General features: G+C 41.0%; 2 protein-coding genes across 3 annotated transcripts in view; one reads left to right on the top strand and one right to left on the bottom strand.

Moving 5' to 3' along the window:
• Positions 1 to 4,059: 4,059 nt before the first annotated feature.
• On the top strand, positions 4,060 to 8,853 carry LOC133020593 (cytochrome P450 1B1). Of its 2 annotated transcripts, none has more exons than XM_061087214.1 (3): positions 4,060 to 4,118; positions 4,698 to 5,707; positions 6,329 to 8,853. In XM_061087214.1, exons 2-3 carry the CDS (start codon positions 4,710 to 4,712, stop codon positions 6,945 to 6,947), a joined length of 1,617 nt encoding a protein of 538 aa, XP_060943197.1. In that variant the 5' UTR covers positions 4,060 to 4,118; positions 4,698 to 4,709; the 3' UTR covers positions 6,948 to 8,853. The 2 variants fall into 2 exon arrangements, with proteins under 2 accessions (XP_060943197.1, XP_060943196.1); XM_061087213.1 differs by lacking the exon at positions 4,060 to 4,118 and adding an exon at positions 4,571 to 4,596.
• A 3,205-nt stretch (positions 8,854 to 12,058) lies between these two features.
• LOC133020419 (regulator of microtubule dynamics protein 2) overlaps positions 12,059 to 24,568 on the bottom strand; it is a 30,673-nt gene continuing 18,163 nt past the window's right edge. The window contains exons 6-11 of the mRNA XM_061086972.1: positions 18,856 to 18,931; positions 18,190 to 18,267; positions 16,390 to 16,488; positions 15,003 to 15,056; positions 14,835 to 14,915; positions 12,059 to 14,382 (exon numbers count right to left, since the gene is read on the bottom strand). Of these exons, the coding sequence (XP_060942955.1) occupies positions 14,329 to 14,382; positions 14,835 to 14,915; positions 15,003 to 15,056; positions 16,390 to 16,488; positions 18,190 to 18,267; positions 18,856 to 18,931 (442 nt within the window). The 3' untranslated portion in view covers positions 12,059 to 14,328. The remainder of the gene's footprint in view (positions 14,383 to 14,834; positions 14,916 to 15,002; positions 15,057 to 16,389; positions 16,489 to 18,189; positions 18,268 to 18,855; positions 18,932 to 24,568) is intronic.

Below are 24,568 nucleotides of genomic sequence, written 5' to 3' on the forward strand. Positions count from 1 at the left end.
TTTCATTTTGGTCCTCAAATGCATTTTTGTGAGTAGGTTTTATCAGTTCTATTTATCATATTAGAAACTTCCTCTTACATCTTCTGCTAATTTAAACCCCACTGGCACATCAGGACCTACACATACGTTTTAACCAGATCTAAGTGTGTTAGCAGCGCAGTGTTCTAAGCCTAACCCTGACAAGCCTGCAGAGGGTAGACCTGTGTTTAGTGAAGATGTCAGAGGCTTCCCCCTCACTTGTCACCCCTGTGATGAAGCACATGTGCGTGACTGCTCGGCACCTTCAGAATAGCCTGGGGCAGTCCCCTCTGTTTTCCCCAGAAGTTCACAGCATAGATTCAGGCAGTGAGATAAGCACCGTAAGTGCTGTAGAAGGTGTGCAGTTCTTAATGCAAACACTAATAAAAGAAATAAATCAAAGCAATGGCCCATTTTTTGTATTTAGCTCCTGATGACATAACTTCCTGACATGGTGCATAGTGACTTCCCCTGCACGTAACAATTCTGAATGTGAGAGACGTTGTGGGGATCGGGCGTGATCGCTGCCCTGCCAGGCTGGAAGTTCACAGTGTAACTGTACCTTTATTGTCTGAGCAAATCATCACCTGCACACACCTTCTTGAGCTCCTCCCTGACCTCCATGCTCACTCACACGCAATGCGCAATTGAGCTGTCAGTCAAGTGGGAAGGGAAACTGGTGTTGATACTGAACTTGCTCAGAGTGAGGAGCTTCTGGGGCCCAGAGGCAGAGGCCCGTCGGTAGTGGGCCCCTCCCCCCCGACAGGTTGTTCTGTGGCTGAAGCCGCCGCACTGCACCTTTTAGGCAGATTACGTCAAAGGTTCGGCATAGAAACACAAACAAATGTGGCGCTTGAGGGCTATTTTTAGGAGTTTGACACTGAAACTGCTGAAAGGTGATAGATTCTACACAGGAAACAGCACTGATGTCTATTCATATTAATGTTTGTATTCTAACAAAGATTAAATTGAAGTATTTACATCTTGTGCAAATATATGTTGTGGTGGTATCCCTGTGCTTGGGTCAGTGGTCTAATGTTTTATCTCCCTCTAAACAGTTGCCAAGTAAATAAAACATGTGGGAAAAATAATTTATCGGGTAGATTTTTGCAATAAAAAAAGACTAAATATCAGATTTGTAGCCCAAAAACACTGTGAAATGGAAGGAATTGTATCTCTCTCATATTCAGTGTTGATATTTTAATGTCTGGGTGCATAAAAAAAGCTGTTTGCCTTTTACCAAATAAAAGACAATCTCCCCTTTGTTGTGTGTGCCATTTAATGTCCTGGGATATAGGTTAACTTGCTGTAGATTTCACCATTCAAGCACATGTGGTCTTTTAACAAAACAGTTAAACCAAAGACGTTGTAACAGAGGTCAGTCAAGGGATGTTCAGGATCACACACACACATTTAACAGTGGTACAATATCTGCAAGTGTATCTTATAAAAAATAAACTATTGTGGCTGGTCAATTTCCTACTACTACACCTACTACGAATAGCAACAACAACAACAACAACAATAATAATAATAATAATAATAATAATAATAATAATAATAATTTATTATCAATACTGATAATAATAACCATAATAATAACAATTTATGAAAAAATAAAACATTTTATTTGCAAGCTTGTGTTATCAACAAACAATACAATCAGCCATAGAAAATATTAGTTTCAAAAATGACTGTTAAAAATTGTTTTCGTAAGGGATGAGAGTTAAATGCCACATTCTCTTTATGTGAATAAAAGGCAGGGGGACCTGCTGGGGTCTGGTCTAATAACTGGGTGCTGCCAGTGAAGGAGGCTGGGACCAGTTGTTCATTCACCAGCTTGTCTCCACCCTCACTGATCCAGTCACTGCTGGAATAAAGCAAGACCCGACACTGTCACCTTGTTAGAGGTTCATCAAGAGGAGGACGACTGGAGGGCCCTGACTCAGTAAGTGTCTGAATTTTACTCAAATATATTTCTTAATTCTTTATAAATTCGAACCCTAACCCTATAAATTCTAAGTTAAACTCTAAATTAAATAATACTGCTATATTTTGATTGCAAGATAAATGCATTAGAAATAATCTGCTGATGTCAATAATTGTGAACCAAGGACAATAACGTGACTGTTCTTATGTGTAATAATGAAGCTAGAGGACACAGGATCGTTTAGAATAAATTATGCATAAGCGTGATCAAACCTTTAATTTAATAAAAATTAAAAAAATATATAAATATATATATATTCATTATACTCTGTAGACTAGTCACTCCATGACAATCTATTCAGGAAAAAAAGGCTACGTCAAAGGTTAATATTATTTAGAAACCAGACTAGCTAACTATAAAAATGTTATGGGCTATTAGTAAAGCAGGCTACTTGATATTTAAATATACATTGTGTACTCGGAGTACTTCAGTATTTTTAATGAGTGTCCTATTCTTAGATTCAAAGTCTTTCATTTATTTAATTTTTGTTTACTTCGAAACAAAACATTTATCATCATCAAATCAAATGTGGCTGTAGTTTTTATTAAAACCTCTATTAAAACCTGGAGGGTCAAAGTGCATCATCATCATCATCATCATCATCATCACCACCATCAACACCATCATCATCATCGCTGTGTTTATTCGAGCCGCTGTCCGCGGTGCTGAAGCTGGATCGCCGCCCAGTCCAGATCTGAGGGGCCCGGGGACCCAGACTTCCTCCACAGACTGAACACAAGCCCCCATACAAACCAAGAGAGTGAACATGGTGTGGAAGCAGAAACACGGACTCGGGCTGTGAAGGTCGTCAACGCAACATTTACTGAACAGCGGCCGATGATTATCTATCAGCTTTGTTTCTAGACTCGCTTGTGATTTAATGTCATTATTTTCTATTCGGGGAGCATGAAAGTGATCAGCAGAGACATAGTTTGTTAATTAGGAGTTAACGAGCGACAACACGGGGTTCGCCTCCTCCTGGTGGTTTGATGGGAAAACGCACCCTCAATTATGATTGAGATAGAGCAGCTGCAGCCTGTGGCACCGAAGAGAAAACCACACACGCACGCTCTTCCATTCTTTGCATTAACAACACGCTAATTGTGTAGATGGATTTTTTTACCACTTGGAGCCCTGGCTGCATGTGGTGTATATCTTCTTATAATATTCATCCACACCTTCCAGTAGCTCGCATCCCCTCATTAAAACAACTGGAGAAAATATTGAATCGTTCCTTTACATGAAAATGTTAATAAAGATGTAAATATGCAGCTTGTTTTATGTGAATTCAGCAGATGTAAATTTACACGTCACATCTGCGTCAAAGCGGACTTAAAATACAAGTTAATATTGAAATTTGAGCCAGAAAACCTATAATTTCTGGTAAAAAGGTTGAACTCCGCTGACTGGTACATGTCGGGTATTATTACCTCCCCGCAGGCGGCTCCGCAAGTTCTCACACGCACTGGGACTCCGAGCCTTTATTGATGAGGAAGCCATGTAAAAATGGATATGAACAATTTGAAATAATAATAATTATTTCAATTATAGTGATTATCATAGTAACCAGCCTTACAATTTGTATTGTAAATGTACATGTGTGCTTCTATACCGATATAGGTATAACCAGCTCCTAAAAAATATAACAATAATGATAATAATAATAATAATAATAATAATAATAATAATAATAATGTATTATTATTATTATAAAACAAAATATATTTTAACAAACAAATGGAAATATTTTATTTAAATTTTCCATAAGACAATGTATTGTCTGCTATGGAAACATGAGTTTCAATAAGATTTGTTTTCATGAGGGATGAGAGGGAAATTCTTCAGTCTGTGAGCATAAAAGGCAGAGAGACTTCCAGTCTGGACTAATAACTGGGTTATGCCAGTATTAATAATAATAACGACAATAATCATAATAATTTTGACAGTTTATACAGATTACAGCAGCGTTTCCTATTATTTTAAAATATGATTTAAGTTAGACAGCCCTCACAAAAACAGTAATATATATATATATTTTTTTTGAGTGTGCACAACCGGAGCTTCCATTTCCAGTGCGTCCTGTGAGGGAGGGAGACAGCAGGAGAGGGAGGTGGGTGGAGGACGATGAGGGAGGTGGTGATGCTGGGTGTGTGGGGTGACACCCTCCACACAGCAACCCTGCCCACCGTGACAGGGCTCTCTCTCGGGCACACGCATGGCGCGGACGGGCCGTGATGCGGAGCAATGACTTGACTCGGCGCTATAAAGCCTGGCCGGGCTGCGGACAGCTCCCACACACACACACACACACACACTGTGGATGCTCAGCAGGCTGCACACACTCTGAATGACTGTTCTCATCTGTTGCTTTGAGGAGATTTTTTTTATTTTTTCAGACAAATAACCAAATAGTTTGAGGAGATTTTATTTTTTTTCAGACAAATAACCAAATATTTTCGATGGATAAAATGTAGTCCAATTATTTTTCTATTCTCTCTATTTATTTGATTTTTTTTTGGGAAAACGAAATCACCTGCACATATTAGGGGGGGGGGATGCTCAAGCCGATGAATCCAGGACATATCTAGGTAATGAGCTTATTCACCAGAACTGCTTTATATCATACTGGACACCCATAGGTTTACCTTTAATGACCTTTAATGCATCTAATAGTGGATGTTTTTTGCAGGATCCCCCAGCCATGGATGTGACACTGGAGGGGATCGACCCTGTGACTCTCCGGGCCGTGCTGCTGGCCTGCGTGACTCTGCTCTTCTCCCTGCACCTGTGGCGCTGGCTGGGGGGGCAGCCCTCGGTCCCGGGACCCCCCGGTCCTCTCGCCTGGCCGCTCATCGGCAACGCGGCTGAGATGGGCAAGCTCCCGCACCTGTACCTCACCCGCATGGCCCACAAGTACGGCAGCGTGTTCCAGATCAAACTGGGCAGCCGCACCGTGGTGGTGCTGAACGGGGACTCCATCAAGCAGGCGCTGGTCAAACAGGGGACCGACTTTGCCGGGAGACCGGACTTCGCCTCCTTCAAGTACATCTTCGACGGGGACAGCCTGGCGTTCGGCCCCTTCACGGACTGGTGGAAGGTGCACCGCCGAGTGGCGCAGTCCACCGTGCGCACCTTCTCCACCGGGAACGCGGACACCAAGAAGACCTTCGAGCATCACGTCCTGTGCGAGTTCAGGGAGCTGCTGCAGCTGTTCGTGGGCAAGACCGAGCAGCAGCGCTTCTTCCAGCCCATGACCTACCTGGTGGTGTCCACGGCGAACATCATGAGCGCCGTGTGCTTCGGGAAGAGGTACGCGTACGAGGACGAGGAGTTCCTGCAGGTGGTGGGCAGGAACGACCAGTTCACCCAGACCGTGGGCGCTGGGAGCATCGTGGACGTGATGCCCTGGCTCCAGTACTTCCCCAACCCCATCAGAACCATCTTTGACAACTTCAAGAAGCTGAATCTGGAGTTTGGACAGTTTATCCGCGATAAAGTCATTGAGCACAGGAAAACCATCCAGTCGAGCACCACCAGGGACATGACGGATGCTTTGATTGTGGCGCTGGACAAACTGGGAGATAAGAGTGAACTCACAGGAGGGAAGGACTACGTGAGCCCCACGATGGGAGATATATTTGGAGCAAGTCAAGACACTCTGTCCACAGCTCTGCAGTGGATCGTCCTCATACTCGTCAAGTAAGTCATTTTTCATTTTATTTCACTCAGAACATTTGAATACCCCTGACCATACACTATCCAACATGAAGAGAACAGCAGACAGTGAGCCAGGCAGCTGAGGCTCCACACTTGAGGAAGCTGGGTAGTGTTATGTAACACTATATGTGGTGGAGCTGAGGCACAGGCAGGTACTGGCAGCAGAACATAAAGACCTGTAACTGCACACCACTGAGAGGGAAGGAAGTGCCAAGTCAGCGTTTTCACTTTTCCACTATACAAGTATCAAAGACCTTTGCCAGATTTAACATGAGTTCATTTTCTAATCTTGCTTAATTGTTTAATCCCATCAGCGCCCATGGATTGAACAATAAAACCCGGCTGCTGTAATTCAACACCAGACTGAGCTTCCTGTTTTAAATGAAGATACAGTAATTCTAGAAGTTTTCCACAACAATGTGAAGAGTTGGGGCGAAGAAGGGAATAACAAATTCGGTTGCCCACTCAAATTTGGTGCTCAGATAAAATGCCATGATGCTTTTCCCTCTGTTACTCCAGTCTTACGTCGCTGATTGAGATTAGAAGACATGCATGTAACGTCCATCCTCTATAGTCGCTAAAACATGCTCGCTGTCTGTGCAGGTATCCTGAGATGCAGCTGCGGATCCAGCAGGAGGTGGACAAGGTGGTGGACCGCACCCGCCTCCCGTCCATCGAGGACCAGCTGCAGCTGCCGTACATCATGGCCTTCGTTTATGAGGTGATGCGCTTCACCAGCTTCGTCCCCCTCACCATCCCGCACTCCACCGTCACGGACACCTCCATCATGGGCTACACCATACCAAAGAACACGGTCATCTTCATCAACCAGTGGTCCATCAACCACGACCCAGCCCTGTGGTCCCACCCGGAGACCTTCGACCCCCAGCGCTTCCTGGACCAGAACGGCGCTCTGAACAAGGACCTGACCAGCAGCGTGCTCATCTTCTCGCTGGGCAAGCGGCGCTGCATCGGCGAGGAGCTGTCCAAGATGCAGCTGTTCCTTTTCACCGCCCTCATCGCCCACCAGTGCCACATCAGCCCGGACCCGGCCAGGCCGCCCAAACTAGACTACACCTATGGTCTTACTCTGAAACCTTGCGCCTTCTCCATAGCCGTAGCTCTGCGTGGACACGACATGTCGCTGTTAGACGAGGCCACGAGGTCAAGTGCAGAGGAGGTCAAAGGCGAGCCCTCATCAGACTCACAAACAAAAAACTGAGTAAAATAAAAACATAAACATTGAAAAAAATGAAGGCTGAAACAAAAAAGACTTGTGTAGACTGTGTAGCTCATGTTTGTGGGCCGAACTGTATTTATAAACTAAAATCTGAGGATAACTTCTTTCCCTCGAACGTTATTTTGGATGTAAGATTGAGCTGAGAGTGATTTAACAGTTGTGATCACCGATTACGGATTTCTTAGTATTGCAGTGCCAGACGGAAACAGATGTGTTTCACAGGAGACATGGCGTGTGGTGCAGACACGCAACGTCTCGCACAGGCAGCGGTTCACCTGGAGTGAATCTCCGCCCACATCAAACGCAATCTGACAAAGCACTTAGGAAACATAGCATCTTCTTTTGATTCATCGAGGCGGAGGACTCCAGTCAGCCGCCGTCACCGGTAGAAACAGCCTCAGCCTGGACGCAGGCAAACAGGCCTTACAAGTCCCAACAGCTGCAGGAACGCAAACCTTGTGATTTCGGTGTGAATGCCATCGCTGAGGAATTTATTAGGGACTTCCTGGTGTTGTTATGCTCTCTCTTCGATTTTATTTTTTCCGTCAGATAAAAATAAGACCTTGAGTCTGCGAAATGTACGCTTCTCATGAATCCCTTTAATTTAGCCACCAGTTTTATTCACTTTTGATTCGAGATCCTTTCAATGCCATTCACAACTTCTCAAAACAAACAAAAATATGTGACATTTGAAGGTTCAACAATCAATACTGGAGTTTTAAGATTTCTCTGTCAGGTTAGATGCCAGACCAGTAAGTGAATCTACACGAACTGTTGAATATGCTCATGTCTACTAACAAACTACTTCTATTTCTAGATTTTTTATATATATATAATATAGCATAGTTCCTCAGGAGTAAGGCCTGTGAAACTCATCATACTGTTTTAGCTACAATGCTTTGTACAGTCATATATTCTAATTCTCACTGTAGTCGTTGTTTGACAGGAGTGTAAAGGGTGAACCAGAGCTGCTGCAAGGACTGCTCTGTTGGTGCATGCACCCACAGTATATGAACAGATGAATATTCTATCACTGTTATTTTGGCTCTTTTTTGGTTTATCTATGTGTTTTTAGGATGCTGTTCTATGGAAAACCTTGTTGCCCGTCACCCATCATTTAATTTCCATACTCAAGATGCCAGTAACCAAATTATTTGGTCTTCATGTTGTTCTATTTACAGAAACATTCATGCATTTGCTGTCTGAGCGAGACCGACGCACTTCAATTCAACTAAGCTGCAACAAATTTCACACAATCATGGATATCAGTTCAATAAATATACCTGATGTCAAAGAAAGTGAAAGAAAATTCCTGGATCCCAACTTTGGGTTCTTCGTTAACACCCACACCGGATCCTTCCACCATCTTTTTTTGGGAAAGTTGTTTGTATTTCTGTGTAATCTTGCTAACAAACAAACAAAAACAACTAACCTAAACAGACAGGGGTGAAAACAACACCTTGAGGGAGGAGCTACCAATGGACGGCTGGTCTTTACATTGGAAGCCGCTGAGAGGTTTTCCCACTGGCTCTGGTCGAGGAAACGGAACGATGCTGAACTGGTGAACCCAGCTCGCTGACATGGGTTACAGTACCTAAGTGTTGGCATTCAAATAAAGTTTAAAAGCTAAAACGCAAGAAATACCTCAAAATCCAAACTGTACACTATCTTTACCTCAAATTCTTCTTTTTAAAGAACTAAACTTAGATGAGTGAAAGGTTGAAGGTGACTTATCATTTATTACCGCTCAGTCTGGCATTGAGGTTCTTTAAGCTTTGGACTGCACACATAACTGCAGCTGTGAATTTTTGCTCTTCTGAGTATGTCCTCAAGCCACTTGCCTGAAAGTTTGTTTGAAATATTGTAATAAACAGACACTTTAACTATCCCGGTCTCTCACTGATGTCGTTTATTTCTTTGAATGGTTAAAGGTGAAAAACAGGTCACATAAAAATGCATGTGAAATCATCAAGCAGAGAAAATCATCAAGCAGAGAAAAGCGGATGAAATAGAATCAGAATTAGCCATCGTAGAAATATTTTTCCCGTTGGTTTGTCCAAAATCTTTGAGAACAGATGTGAGGCCGATCAGCGCTTTTAACAGTCTGGCTGTGAGCTCCTAAATACAAATGCAACTAGCTGTTGGCGCCGTGCCGGGTCAGGTGGGAACAAAGGGGAAGTGTTTGGGAGATCCCTTTCCCTGCATAGCGTTTTTATCTCACCCTGCCAGAACATCCTGTCCTTGATCAGCGAGAGCCAGCCAACCAGACAACTTTCAGAGTGCGTGACAAATTCAGATAGAGCTCCAGCAGATGATTACTGATACAGCTCTACCCCCCCCCCCTCCTTTTTTTTCTTTTTTACAAATAGAGAATTAAAACTGAAGACTAAATAGTGCCAGTGAAGTCATGTGTGGCAGCACTCCAAGCATAACCTTTAGGAATGGGAAGGAAAACAAGTTTGTTTCTGCACCTTTTGGGTGAAACACGGAGTCGGAGGCTGAGCTGACAGATCATCAAACAATAATGAGCTAAAAAAGTACAGAGACGCTGACAATGGCGTGGTTAATAGGTCTGATTCAGTGGGATGATGACTTGGGTAATAATGCCAGACAATATCAAGCTTCAGGGGGTTGTTGCTTTTGTTGTGTTTCCCTCCTTGTGTTACAGGAGGCTGCAGAGGGAAGCAAATATAGAGCACAAGCTTTCATTCTGCAAATCTCGGAACCCTCACTCACACTACACCACAAATATGGGAGGTGCACGCTGATTGAAAATGACAAGAGAAGCGTCACGCGTGTTGCACAGTTAAGCAGGTGCATTGAATAAGTTTTTGCGGACGTGCATGGTAAGAAGGGCTGTGGTGGAATAAGCCAGAGCTGAGAAAGATAAAATATTGCATGAAGAGGTGGTGAGACAAATCCTGTGTCATTACAGCTTAGACCTGTCAAGAGCATATTAACCAGATTAGTGTGGATCTCTGTATTTAAGCTTGTATCCTGCACTGGCTGGGGATGAAACAAGCTTGCATGCAGCACACATTCACAACAAGCTACCTCAGCTGTTGAGCAGGAGTTGTGTAACTTAAGAATAGTTGAGCTCAGTGTGTGAATGGAAGGATACATCAAGATCTGAATGGAGGTGAGCAAGATTGTGCAGAGAAGGTTACTGAGAGGCTGATAGGAGCTCAGGAATAAAACAGGAGTTATGAAATGTCAGCACAGGACTGATGAACACTATTCTCACTAAGCAAAGAAAATTGTTGAACCACTTCAAAAAAAACCTTCACTTGGTGAGACACTGATAAATTAAGTTTCTATTTAAACAACATTTAAAGTTTTATTGAGATAATTGATTACTGTTATTTGAAAAAACTTAATTAAGGCCCATTAATTGGTAAACTATTTTTTACTTTTTGAGTTAAGATAAATCATAAGTAATGTGATTAGCGATGTCGCCTCAGAGGCTCTGGTTTGGCCTTTATGGAGTTTGCGTGTTTGTCCCATGTTTGCGTGGGTTTTCTCCAGGTACGGCTGCTTCCTCCCACAGTCAAAAGCCAATTGGAAGGATAGGGGTTGGGTTTATTGCAGACTCGACCTTGTGAGATTTGTCTGTGATACCAAAGGTCAAAGGTTAAGACAACCCGGACCAAATTGGCTTGACCAGATTGAGAAATAAAGATGAAGCTAAAAAGTGTTTTAGACCGAGGCTGAAAAGAGGAGCTGCAGCGAGTGATGAGCATGTGCACCTGCATGTAATATAATGTAAATTATGAACCTAAATACAAGCATAATATGTTTCCCTTAAATATGAATTCTGCAAATCAGTAGCACACTAACACACTATATCTTCTGACTTTCAAAGTTAAAAAAACAAAGTGTAATGATAAAATTTGATTTGGTTTGCAGCTAAATTTCTCTGCAACGTGCAGTTCTTACTGCATTTTACTTTTAATCAAACAAAATCTAACAAGTTCATTATAACTTGAACTAAATACAAAGAATTTTCAGTATGGTATAGAATGATATTAATCTTCTCATGTACCTCTAGCAAATAAACTAAGTCCCTCAATCAGGCTCTGATTGGAATGCCATTAAGAATTTAATTAACTTTGTTTTTACTCTTTTCTAACCTGTAGTATTGTTATTGTCATATTTATGCTCTAGTGTTGTCTAATACTGCTTGATATTCAAAATACTTCTCGTTGTTTGCCCTCAATTCTTCGCTTTCAACTTGAAAAGCAATTTGTAACTATGTTTTCTATACACAATTTATAACTATTATTATTCTAGATAATATATATTTTTGCCGTTCTTAGGAAAAAATACACCACAGTCCATGAGCAACCTAGGCTAAGAAAAAATGGCATATACCTAGATAGAAAGCCCCTGAGGAGGCTTGAGCTTTTCACCTGTTCAAGACAAATGGCATCTACCGGTTTCTTTTCTGGTATTTGGACGTCATGATAAAACCACACTCTGATGCAGAGGTCTTGTCTGGTACGCAGAAGCATGCACAGACAATCAAGATGAGATGCAATCAGACTCAGAGACGTACAGTACTTTATGATGCCAATGAATAAACATAAAAATTTCCCTCATATTTAAGAAAAAACTGATGTGAGTTTTGCAGCTGTGTCAACTGAAAGGTTTGATTGAAGTGCCAATTAAGTCAGTTTTGGTAGGTTGAAGTTTTCATGACTGCATAAACAAACACCCGTGCTCATTTGGGAGGCACCTATTTGGAGTGGCTCTACCATGGAACAAAATTCTGAAACATGACCAGACTGGTGAGACGTTGGCCTGAATCTGATCCAGTAGCTAATTCCCAAATGGCCTGGCACCAATTTGCAGTCTAGGGAAAAAAGCGAAGGGATATGTGAAAACTCCACAAACATTCATACTCATGCAGGAGCCTGCTCGATACATTTAGTTTTGTTGATTATGGATCAAGATCAATTTAGGTTATAATAAAATTAAAATCACATTAGATTTAATTACAAGTTACTTATGATATAACCTTTAGTGAGAGGGTATTCGCACAAACAAGCTCCTGTTTTCAAACAAGCGAGAAAATGAGAATCTGATCACTCCAATCAGGACAGCACAGATTTAATTATAGACTCCAGTAATAATTGTCAGTTACAGCACAATGCCTATGACTGTACAGTGTAATCTATATGTAGTGTATTAGATATCAGATAGTCTTCATTAATGTTTTGCTTTGGCATGTGAAAAAAAAAAGGAAATACATTCATATTGCTCGTCGAAAAATCTGTAAAGTGACAAATTCTTACAATTAGAGTTATCCTTAATTAGAGTAATCTTAAATATATAGTGAAGACTTTACATGATAGAAAAAGAAAAGAAACATCTCCAAAATAAAAAAAACTTAAGGTTTCATACAACATGCATCACACAAGTCTGACAACAAACATTCACATAATAATCTGGAATGACCAACATCAAATATTCCACCATTACCTCATATATAAGTGGCGATATCCAGCCTGGAACGCATCACATCATGCTAAAGCAACAACTTTGCCTCTTTTTTCATTAGTTTAAAGGAGAATTTCAGGGTTTTTTATACCTGGGCCCTATGTTCATAAATGTAGGTTTGTAAATGAATGGTACTTACAAAACTTTTTGTAATCGTTCCAGTAGCCACGCACCGATTCCAAAGGTTTTTAAAATGAACACACCCACATTTATAAACACAGAGCCCAGGTTGAAAAAGACCAGAATTTCCTATTTAACTTACTCTCACTTTCAATGAGAATATACATGCAAATCAGTCCCGTTTCTTTTTAAACACCCTCGTATATTAGTTGTTATATTAGTTCTTGATTGTACTAATGAGGCTTCATAATCACATATTGTCACTTCATGGAAAAACCATGTGGACTTATCAAGGTTGTTTTCTAAATTAATAGAAACCTGAGCAAAACTTAAATTGAACCTTAACCAGGTTAATTAGATGTTGTATATAAACACAGTGAAACAGAAGCCCTCTACAAACACTCTTTTTTAACTTGAGCTCGAGTGGTGTGCCGAAGAAGGCTCTCCTCTCTGTTTTACATAAAACGCTCAAAATGAAACAGTTCAAATCTAAAAAAAAATGGCTTTAAATTACACATATTTAAAAATAGAGTGTAAAGGAGCCAGAGCTCAATAGAGGAACATGTAGAAAATTAAAGGATATAGGTCGTCATGCTAGAAGAAAACCATTCCTGAAATATTTGAACAGGGTCGGAAAGGTATATTATTTAAAAACGCCACTAAGGGTGCTTATTGTTTAAAATTCTAAAAACATAAAATAGAATCATTCAATAATTTGGGAATGACATATCATGTCATTAAAGTCAATAGTGATATATGCCTGTCCTACAAAGAGTTCAGAGCAAAAATAATTCAATAGGGCATAACAGCGGTCCAGGAAAAACATTACAAACCCAACCACACACGCATTGCAAATAGTGTTCTCACTTGTCTTCCTGTTTGATCACTTAATAAACTGCAATTAACCCAGAGTGACATTACTGTCACAGGTACTGAATAGCAGGAGGTAACCAAGCAATGAAACACTGCCAAAGTCAACAACCACAGAACATCACATCTCATGAAAGAGATCCTAAAAGAACACATTCACCTACGTGTTTACCACATGATCAAATTGTTTCAGAACATGCACATGTGGAAGTGTCCGGCGAGCTGTGACGCTGGTCTGAACGACAGCAGAGTGCGACAGGTCATCCAGTGGTCATGGCGCGCCGAGATCTTTGTTTGGGTGCGCCATTGTCTGATGTGCTTTTGTTATCGCCACTTGAATGTGTAGTGACAGAGAGACAGTGAAAAAAAAGGACAAAAGAGGAAGGAACAACATGTCCCATGGGTCACTTTCCCAAAAAGTGACACAACGTTGTTGTCTTAGAAACTCGCAGGAATCAGATGTCAGAGAGGATATGCAACAGGCTGCTGAACCAGATGGGAACAGATATAGAGACTATCAATCAAATTAAATGCACTACTATCCATTCAATCAACAAAAAAAGCATCTCAAAGGCTTGGTGAGGATCCAGAGAGATGGAAGAAATAATTCTCTCACTGATTTAGTACAACCAGGTATGTGATGTTTATATAACTACACAGTGTCTGATTTAAAAGAACACAGGGTGGTTGTGGCTGTTCCTGTAGCTCGTACTGGTGATAAAAAGCTACACCACAGCTCCTTCCACTCACAGAGTGAATTAATATAAGGGCCGCAGTACACGCTGTGACCACACACCTACACATAGACACACACACCTACACACATAGACACACAGATTAAAAGTCCAAGTGAATGCGCTGCTGAGCTGTGTCATCACACTCCGAGCGCTGGGCAGAGAAGCTCCAGATCCTTTTGTGCGTCTTCATCCTGAGGGAAAAAAACATATTACATGAAATATAATTGTGACTGATTAGGCAGCCAGCCAAACAACTAGTACATTTCTATTAAGAAAAAACAATGAGTCGATTTTCTTGAAACGTGTGGACCAAGGAAGAAAGCATTACACTTTGGCATAGATCCACAAAAAGGAATGTTTTTTCACTTTCACATTGCGAGATACGGCTTTTTGTAATATTTTCACTAATTTCCGAAGGAATAATTCACAAATCTGGCACATTTATGGAGCTGATTTCTATGAGTGTGTGAAATTGAATGCAACTTGATTAGGGGGACTGTTAGGCCTTTGCGGAGGTATGCGCTTTACTGAGTGACATTCTAGCTCCTAGTTTTTGATGCATTCTTAAAAAACAGATGGCATGAGGAAAAATACCTGTTAGACATAAATACAACCTTGCAACATAACAGTGATGGAGTCTCACCTCTTTGGAGACAGAATTCATGGAACAAGCCGTTTCACACATCGTCTTGGCTTTATCTCGCTGCCCCAGGTCTCTGTAACACTGTTAAAGAAAAGACAAAGAAACTGTCAACATGTTGAGTCCCAGCAGGATCCTATAGAACCATGTGACAAAGTTCCAGGTACTGACCTTGGCTAGATATACATAGTTGACTTTCGAATACCCTGGTTTGATCTCGTCAGCCTGAATACAAAACCAGACAAAAAATGTTTTGAGTCATTATTAAAACATTTTAGCTCTATATGAATAATGTCTTAAAGGAAATTCACAAGTAAAACACTGGTGGTACATTGAAGCTGGGTTAACTGTTTGTTTGTATATCTGTATCTTCTCTATTTAATTAAAAATAGTGATCTAATGGCTAGAACTAGTATCTGTATCATCATAAGGGACAAAAACCAGAGACATTTTCCCTGACTCATCCTGATGTTCCAACACAACAGTAAATAGTCAAGTAAAGATAACTACAGGTTAGGAGCCAGGGAACTCCTGCTGGATGTCTGTTAAAAACTCTCCTCCAGTGTCACTAGCAACATGTCATAACAGGACCACTTAAATCAAAACGATGAGTGAGACACACAAGATGTGAGGAGGAGAGAACAGGTATATTGGCCACAGGCAAAAACTTCATTTCTCTGCTATATAAACATTGAAAATGTGGGAACACAGATTATGTCTGTGTAAACAAGGGTTTGGTGTTTGGACTTTGGGCACACGAGCAGCCTGGAGGCAAGTCGCAGAAGTGTGCTGGACAAACAGGACACTGTCTTTAAGCTACATAAATTTTATCAGTTTAAGTTCAGTAATTACTTTTACAGTTAAAACAGATATTAAAAAAGATGATTTATGTCTTAGTCACACATGTTTCTGATTAATTATGCTCACTGATATCAATGGGATTTACATGATAACTGCTTGACACACATTGGTTTGCTTTAAGTCAATGTTCTAATATGTGTAATTGACATCTTGCTGATTATCTAACAGTGAGTGTGGATGTTTATTATACTGTATGAAAATGCTCTGTGTTTACTAGTCTCAGATTTATTTGATTTTTTTCTTTAGTTCTGATGGCGTTTTGACGCATGTTTGATGGAAATAAGTGCCTGTAACCAAAACAACGCCTTTGTGCGCATTTGTGTTTTAACTGCAGGATCTTCATGTTACTTCTATGAGTTCAGAGGACAACATGAAATTAATAGAACTGTGTGAAAATAAAAACAATCACATCTGCTGCCCAATCCGATATACACACATCTCGCGAATGGGCATCTAAAGTCATCAGTTTTGTAGCTCTCTCAAATCAAAAGGCTTTGCCACTTCATGCAGTGTTTGTGCAGGTGTGCAGAGGTGAGAAAATAAACAGGTCTCCCAACACTTACACGATTTATTCCAATTCGTGCAAATTTGATGTTGGGTGTTATGGTTGTAAACAAGTTTTCATTCCAATGTCAACACGCGGTGACAGAATAGTCGTGCAGACTCTGATAAAAAAGGGTAAATTAAGAAACGGTACCTTAAGAAAATGAGTTAGTGCATCTTCAATTGTGGCACTCGGAGGTTCTCCGAATAACGTGGCCGCCACTTTCCTTTCAATCCACGACAACTGAGCGACCTGCAAAACAAGCAAACACCTGACAGTGAATTTACACCAGGATTGATGAAACAAACAAATATGTATTAACTGGCTCCTTCACATTCTGGCAGCAACAAAAGCACATTTCTGACCACGCCCAGCAGTGATGTCACAGTTGACCCATGAGGAGACCTGCACCCTGTTGCACTAGGGTGACATGTTAAATCACAGGTCAGAAAAAAAAGATTTCAGGTGTTTTTGAGATTCTCTATAAGACTTTAAAGAGCAGTTGTGAATAACAGTGGTCATTAACTTCAAACAACTCATCACACCTCAATATAAGTTGGATTTTACTGCTGCTTCTCTTGAGATATGATGCCACGTGGAGGGCTTATTTTCTATCGCATTATGTAGTTTTGGGTTTTAATGTCTTGAAGAAACCACATGTAGAATAAGAGTATCAAGCCAGATTTTGACACATCATTTTTCTTCTTCGGTATTTCCATGACCACATGTTATGGGAGTTTCTTTCCTATCTTCATTTAAGAGCGTGGTCTTTCGGTTTGAGGGCAGGTCTTAGGACGTTCAGATTTTGCAACGCTCTCGCTCACACTCAGGTTTACCCTGCTTGTGCTCACATTTCCTGCGCTCTGGCTTCAGCTCCTCGTGTTCATGCTGCTTCTGTGCACGTGTGACACATCTGTTCTTAGAGTCTTTTTTCTGTGTTGGGACATTTTTTGTGCAAAAAAACCAAACCAATAGAATGCCAGGTGTAGTAATGATGAATGGAACTGTCCAACATGCGTTTTGGTTACTTTTGCTGAAGCTGGAGCACAGGAAATCTAAGCACAAGCACGTTATATTTGAGTGAAAGCACTGCAGAATCTGTAATTGAAAGACCATGCTCTTTAATTAAGATACGAAAAAAGACCATACACATATTATCCACACCTTAGAGTTGATAATAACCAGGAGAAGTCTGGGTCAAACATGTAATGTTCCTGCCTCACACCATTCATCAGAGCCATGTCTAATTGTAGGTGTAGCGTTGCTTTGGCGTCATCGCAGGACCTTTCAAATAGAACCTCTGGCTGAAGGCAAACACTAAATCATTGTTGAACATGGGCGCAACACAGAGAAGCCCATAAAACTCAAAGCTGGAAAATATCAGGTGTTACAGCTCCACTTAATTTACACAGTAGCTCACACCTTCTCTGGTACCAACAGTATAGGTGAGAGTTATATAATTTTATCAGGTCAATCTCCATAATACCCTCCTTCCTTTCTGGAGCTTAGTTTGACAACTGGCACCACATTCAGTAATAAATGACTCTTTAATTACTATTAAATAACAGCAGAATATCTGTAAACCCTTACCTCTAAATGAAAATAATTCATCATCATCACTCACTGTATTTTAATAACAGCAAAGATTAAATAACTGACAGACAAATAAACAATCATGAGCTACTTTAAAAACAAACAGCTGCACTGAAAGAACATGAAGTGAATAGAAACAGGATGGAAGTATGTCCATGGCACAATATCGTATCCTAAATCCCGCAGATGGAAAAATAAACCAGATGGAAACCGAAACAGTTGGGTTAGGTTAAGAATGGGGGTAATTTGGGGGGTGGGTTAGCAGAGGGAGGCAGGAGGCCAGGCAGACATGTCTCTAAATCCCCTGGATGTGAGGAGAGATGGGACAGACGTGTGCTGGGTGTCGGGACGGTCACATACCGAGTAGCACCAGCGGCCCAGCAGGTAGTAGGACAATGGGTCTTGCGGGTTCAGCTCAATGGCTTTATCCAGATGATCCTGGGAGGGGAGGCAGACAGACAGGGAGAAGAGTTTCACTGTTGATTCATGACACGGCTGCTGTTTCCACTGCCTTCTGTTCTGACCTGATCTGTCCTGCTTCACCAACCCACAAGTATTTCACAAACACCTCACACACACGCGATCTAGCCGTGCAAGCACACACTCCCGCTGTCACGCAGCCTGCCGCCCTCGTTCTTTTCCCTTCTTCCTCTGTCTGACTCAAGTTTTTTAAATATATATATATATATGTACACATACACAACATTTTCCTCTCCCGCCTCCTATCTCCTTCTCTTTAGCCTTTCAAGAGTTTGCAGGTATACAGTGTTCGGGGGAAGCTGCTGACAGAAGATAAAATGCTACATGCTGTTGTTCCACAAAGGGCTTATGCAACTGTATGGCTAAAGGTGTGGCTAAGTGACATGAGTAACTATTCCCCTCTACTCTTAGTACATGGGAGGAGCAATGTCCAGTATATATACACAGTATGAATATGAATTTCATTCAACAGTCACACCAAGTTACAGAATGAGAAGTCCAGGACACATCATGCGACTAGAGTACTGTCTGTGTTCAAAAACGTACCTTGAAGATGTATCCGTTCTTTATCTTGTTCTGCACGGTGTCGTATTCCGTCATAATTCCACACATGATGGCATACCTGCACAGAGAGCACAGTGTGGTTGATAAGGTGTCTGTAGGTTTTAGAGTTAGGTCCATCATTTGCAGTTTCTACATACTCTATTTATTGCCCCACAAAACATATATATAAACAGCACTTGAATTAAAGAAAGAAGAGAAAACAACTGAAAGAAAGTGGGAAAAAGTTAAACAAGTTACAGAAAAATAGAGGAAAAAAACGCTTTGTTTAATTTGTAACCTGTACTTTTGTAATCAGTTGAGTCAAGACCTTTCATATCACAGTCAGAGGAGTAGCTTGCTTTTATTTGTTCTGGCAGAGAGCATGGCTGTTATATTCCACTGGTGGACTCCTTCACATTCACACAGATGAAAACATTCAGAAATGTTATTAGAGACATCAGTGTGCTCTGGTCGTAGTTCTTTGTTGGATGGTTGAATTGTGTCTTGAATCTCCTATGCCCAAACTTTTCCAATATAAGAATTGGTTTGGTTTTGTTGTGAAACCATAAAAACAGATGGCAACCTGACATCCACTTTGTCTTCATGTATTCTTCGCACATCACTAATGTGACTTTATTAGTCCTCAGAACCAGTGCCAAAGTATTGGCTCTTGGCCCAGAAAAATTTGTTTGTGTTTGGCACCAACAATTCTCTGGTCTCGAAGGAAGAACCGCTTAATTCAGGAGCTGGAGGCTGTATTATCTCGACAAACAAGACCAAAACGAGCAACCAAAATATATTGACCAATTGTGTCATGTTTAGTCTGCAAAAAATAATTAACCTTTAAAACAATTTTTTACGATGGATAAGCACAGAACCTTGGCTTCCATGGAAGAGACAAACTTTCTGCTTCCTTTTACTGTGGTCCACCATTGTTGACAATGTTGCTTCAGAGACATATAAGATGTGTCTCAATTCAGGGGCAAAAACCAGCTGCATCCTTCATCACCTACTTAGACCGTGTCCTCCGAACGGAAAAGAGATGGTGTGGTCTGCTTATTGCATCACCAGCTGGTTCCACCCTTACAGAAGTTGCTGAGCAACAGAGCGACGGACACTTATTTTATCAACATGTTTACCATTACCTGTTCATTTGAGTTGAAGCAGATACTTAAATTTAAAAACGAATTCGTCCTGACATTCAAAAAACAGTCAATGATGGGCAATAAAACTTGCGATATGTTAGGCCGAGAAGGATCCACCCCGTTGCTCGGGAGTGGAAGGACACATCTAATCTGTCTTCAAATGCAGCCTCTAAAGAATGTGGCCCCGTGATGGAATGACATGGCTCCATGGTGGCTGGAGCCCAAGGAAAAGCAGACTGGTTCTAAAAAGATTCGGAAGTGGAACCAACTCTAAACCCGCCCTAGCATCATCATAGCACTAGCACCAGGTTCACCTTTATCAAAAAGGGGTATGTGTGTAAAAGCACAATACATGGCTTTGAGGGATGACTGTGTGTATCTTTACATCTGAACTATTTGATTAGCGTGTCTTTTTTCCTGTTTCCAAATATGTCTGTTTGGAACAGCTGTAAAAGCTTTTTAGGACGTGGACCACCATGTGTTTGGGATCGAATGTCTTGTACAAAGGCACCGCTGCCCAGCTGGTTCACCAACTTGAATCTCTGACCTTGCTTGACAAGATTCCGTCCGTCCCCATTGTGCCACATCTTTATAATGCAGACAAACTGTCAACAAGGGTATGTTTTCATTGCTATTTATTTGTATTTTTTCGGAACTATGCAAAATCTACCGAAACAATTTTATTGAAACTTCCATTTCCTTCAACATTGTGAGAAAGGGCATTTCTCAGTGAATAATTCATAGATCTCGATGGAAAAAAAACAGGGATTGATATTTGAGTTTGTGCGGATCAGATAAATGAATCCTGATATAGTGAATTTAAATGCAGTTATTGGACCTTGGGGACTGTTGGCCTTGGCTAGTCTCTTATTATTGTAAGCTGATAATGCGCCCATATGTTATTGAAAACATTGGATCAAACTGGAAGAATATAAATATTTTGAGCTTTTCTGACAAATTGGCATTAATATAAAACTTCTGGATTTTCAATGCAGGTTGTCAGGTAGTGAAGTTTTGTGTTAGAAGGATCGGAGAGAAAGTTGGCACCACCTTTTAGTCATACCCTCTTTTCTCTGGTTCACTAACAATGAGTCAAACTAAGGGGCACTGACAAAAAAATAACAAAATTAAACGTTACTTAGGGAGACTCCTCATTAGACATCATCAGCAGAGATAAGCTGCTTCACCTTCTCCTCTCACTCCCTAATTAATACACCGCCTTGCACCAATGGGCAGGTGGAGGGGGAAACAAGGAGAGACTTCAGCTTTGGAATCTGTAAGTCAGCATGACGCTGAGGGTTCGGAGAGGAGAGAGTTGATCAAAGTCTTTTCACCGCAAGGCTACTTTAATCCTGCTGGTACTTTGTCAAACACCACGGAGTGACATAAACACCCTTTTATTTGAAGGATCAGCCTCTACAAAGGTCATCTGACATGGTGGTGCTGATGGTAGATGGAATCTGCAACTGTGCGTGTGTGTGCTGAGGTGTCTGGTATGTGTGAATGGATTCTTTTTTAACAGGGTATGATTTGAAGGTAGGTTACTGTAGTGACTCACTTTTATCTTCCAGTGCAGTGCCTGTTCCAAACCTGCCTGTTTATGCTCTTTTTTTAGTTTGTGGTAATTCTCCGGAGCTACCTATGAATCATTTCTTCAATCTTTAGACCCAAGTTGACAACTTTTGAGCTCTCGAACATGTCACATGTCCTGATCGCACCAAATTCGACATTGTAATTCCTTCAGCACTTAACAATAAAAATACAAAATGGGAAGCGGATAAGATGAACAGCTCTCGAGATATGTGTTCCCCATACAGACAGAGAGATTTCTGGAATTAGAAAATAGATTGATTTGTAGATGGATGGATAGTGATCCAGCACAGCCTTCACACACAAATTACAACATCAAGAAAAAAAGAAGGAATGGTGAGATATCAAACTATAGTATTTTTTGCAGATGAAGAAAATGTAAGACAGTTTTGTCTTAAATTCCGTCAAGTAAGAAATCGTGATTTGACTACAGTTGACAATGCTCTATCTGGTAGGTAAACAAATCTACACAAGAAAATAAAGAAAGCCACATAGATGATTGAGGGGGCTGTAATTGGATGATACAGCATACAACTATCTTTGTGCAAACCCTCATTCATGTGGGTGGTGTGGAAACCAACAGTGATAAGACAAGTACCAGCCACATCACTTTTAAGTGCCCCAAATATTCTCTGCAGAGCAAACAAAGGCAGATGAATTGTAAGGAACTGTAACTAAAAAGATCCATGTTTATTTTCTTAAGGTAGTGTAGGGTGCAAACCACTCTGCCGCTTGTAGGCGCTCGATGAGTGCAGAGCTCAACAACATCACAGGAGCGGAGATGCTATCTGCCTGCAGTTGTGCTGCCTGGCTTCCAATCAAAACAGACTGTTGGATGTAAAGGCTTTGACTAAATCCATCACCGGTGACTAAATATCTGCCGAGAGGAAATAGAGCCAGGACACTTGGCCACTGCATTTCAATCCAATTTGAGCTGCCCTCATACAAAGGGTGAGAGTTGTTCAGAGTATCCAGTTGTTCCTTAATCCAGGCAGCTACATGATACGATTCAAGTAGATTTAAGTGGATCAATTCATTATCACACTCATTATCAATAAGTGTGAAACTGTAGTTTGAACAGCTAGGGAACATTTGTTCAATTTACACTGTTACCTCCATTCAGCAACGTTGACCAGTTCACCACTTGGGTCTTGACTGAAATTCACAGGACGTAAACTCCCTTATGCACATTCTGGCTTTTCCTCTAGTAGCACCACATTTTTGGTATTATGTGAAATGTTTTGTACAACAATTGGTTGCATGAGCATGAAATTTGGTAATAAATGTTGCTTATCAGAATTAAATGGAAAAATGTGCACTTTCCGTATAGTGTAATCATCAGGTCAAACTATAACTTAGTGCAACACTTTGGTTTAGGGACAATACCAGCTAAACTAATGACATCCAGTCTGAACTATGCATTTTGTTTAGTTCTAAATAGCAAAGGTTAGAAAGCCAATATGCTAAACTAAGACGGCAAACCTGGTAAACATTACCTGCGAGGCATCGGCATGTGAGGATTTAAATGTTGAGGCATGTTAGCATGTTGACATAAGCATTTAGCTTTATACATAGAGCTAGAGGTAGATAGAGCTAAAAAAACAGATAGTGGCCGCTTCTATATGAGGAGCTTTTTCCATCTCTTTACCCGCTGTTACCAGCATGCTGTGCAGAACACACTTTAGGCTGTGGGAAACTTTGTTCCAGCATTTAAATAACTTAAATAACTAATAGAAAACCTTTAGTTGCGGCTTTATGAAATATTCTGTTCCAAACTGTACACTCTAGGCTCCTTGAAGTCACCCATACTGCATTGAAAGTGTATAAAGTTCTTCTCTGATAAGTACCACATTACCACCAGTTTTTTTGTGTAATCTTGCTTACAAAAATGTTTTGAAATACAACAAACATGAAAACCAACCAACAAACTGATGGACAGGGGTGAAAACAGAACCTCCAAGGTTTGGTAAGTAATGAGTGCAGCTAGCTTTAATCTTACTTGAGCAGTTATGCTAACCAGTCAGTCATCCCTCTTTCTCCACTAGTATGCTGCTATATACTGTTGTGATTAAAAGCAATAAATCTTAGCAGTGGTGAGATGAGAATAGGATAATAGCAGCACACCACAGAGGAATAGTAATCATAACTGATATTGAACATTTCCCAGGTGTGGGCTGTGGGAGAGATTGCTCAACATGCATGCTACCGCAAGACATATTTCTCCTTCCATCTGATTGGCTCACTGTAACATTATTCAGCATGTGGCAATTCTGGCAGTGTTTACTGAGAAGAATGTAAACCAAAGAGTGCCAGTGGCAGAGCAGCTCGTGATTGGAGAAGCATATAATAGTGTTGGCTCATCTCTGCACCTGGACTTTCCCCAATGGAGTTAGACTGGGTGGAGATGTGAGTTGTTAGTACATCAAAGTAAATCCTCCTCCTGTATTTCTCTATTCTGTGTCTGTAATTAACAAACAGATTAAAGATGAACTTTTCTGCACTCTGCAGGAGATGTTGTTTTTGGTTATCCAACATATCTTTTGTGTGTAACAGCACCAGGCCTTCAGTGGAGAGGCAGAGATAGGGGCGGAGAGAATTCAGGGGAGGGAGCGAATGAGGAGACAGGATGTGAAGGTGTGTCTAGCCCCAAGGGTTTCTACCTGCTGTTGTTAATCTTTGCCTTTCTTCTCAGAGTTGAAATACTATCTCTTGACTGTCTAAGGCAAGAAAAAAGGAAATATCAAGAAGAGGAGGAAAGGTAGGCGGCTGCCAAACATGACAAGGGTGGAAGATAAGAGAAGGACAGAACACTTAATTGTGCAATGCTAGTCCTCGTTTTTTGCAGCGGCTCAGTGAAATCCCCCACTCTGCTGGGCAAAAACAAAACGGCCTTAGTGTCAGCTGCTTAGCGGAAACAGCAGATTGATTTCAGCCTTCAGATCCAAACATAGACAGCTCATTCAAAGGCAGAGAGGGCCAGG

This window comes from Limanda limanda, chromosome 15 (assembly GCF_963576545.1).
Source record: "Limanda limanda chromosome 15, fLimLim1.1, whole genome shotgun sequence".
NCBI classification, from domain to species: Eukaryota; Metazoa; Chordata; class Actinopteri; order Pleuronectiformes; family Pleuronectidae; genus Limanda; species Limanda limanda.

Excerpts from the sequence above, each read along its gene's own strand:
- LOC133020593 (XM_061087214.1), top strand. The coding sequence starts at position 4,710 with ATGGATGTGACACTGGAGGGGATCGACCCTGTGACTCTCCGGGCCGTG. Across the intron at positions 5,708-6,328 it reads ATCGTCCTCATACTCGTCAA|GTATCCTGAGATGCAGCTGC; the intron begins GTAAGTCATTTT and ends CTGTCTGTGCAG.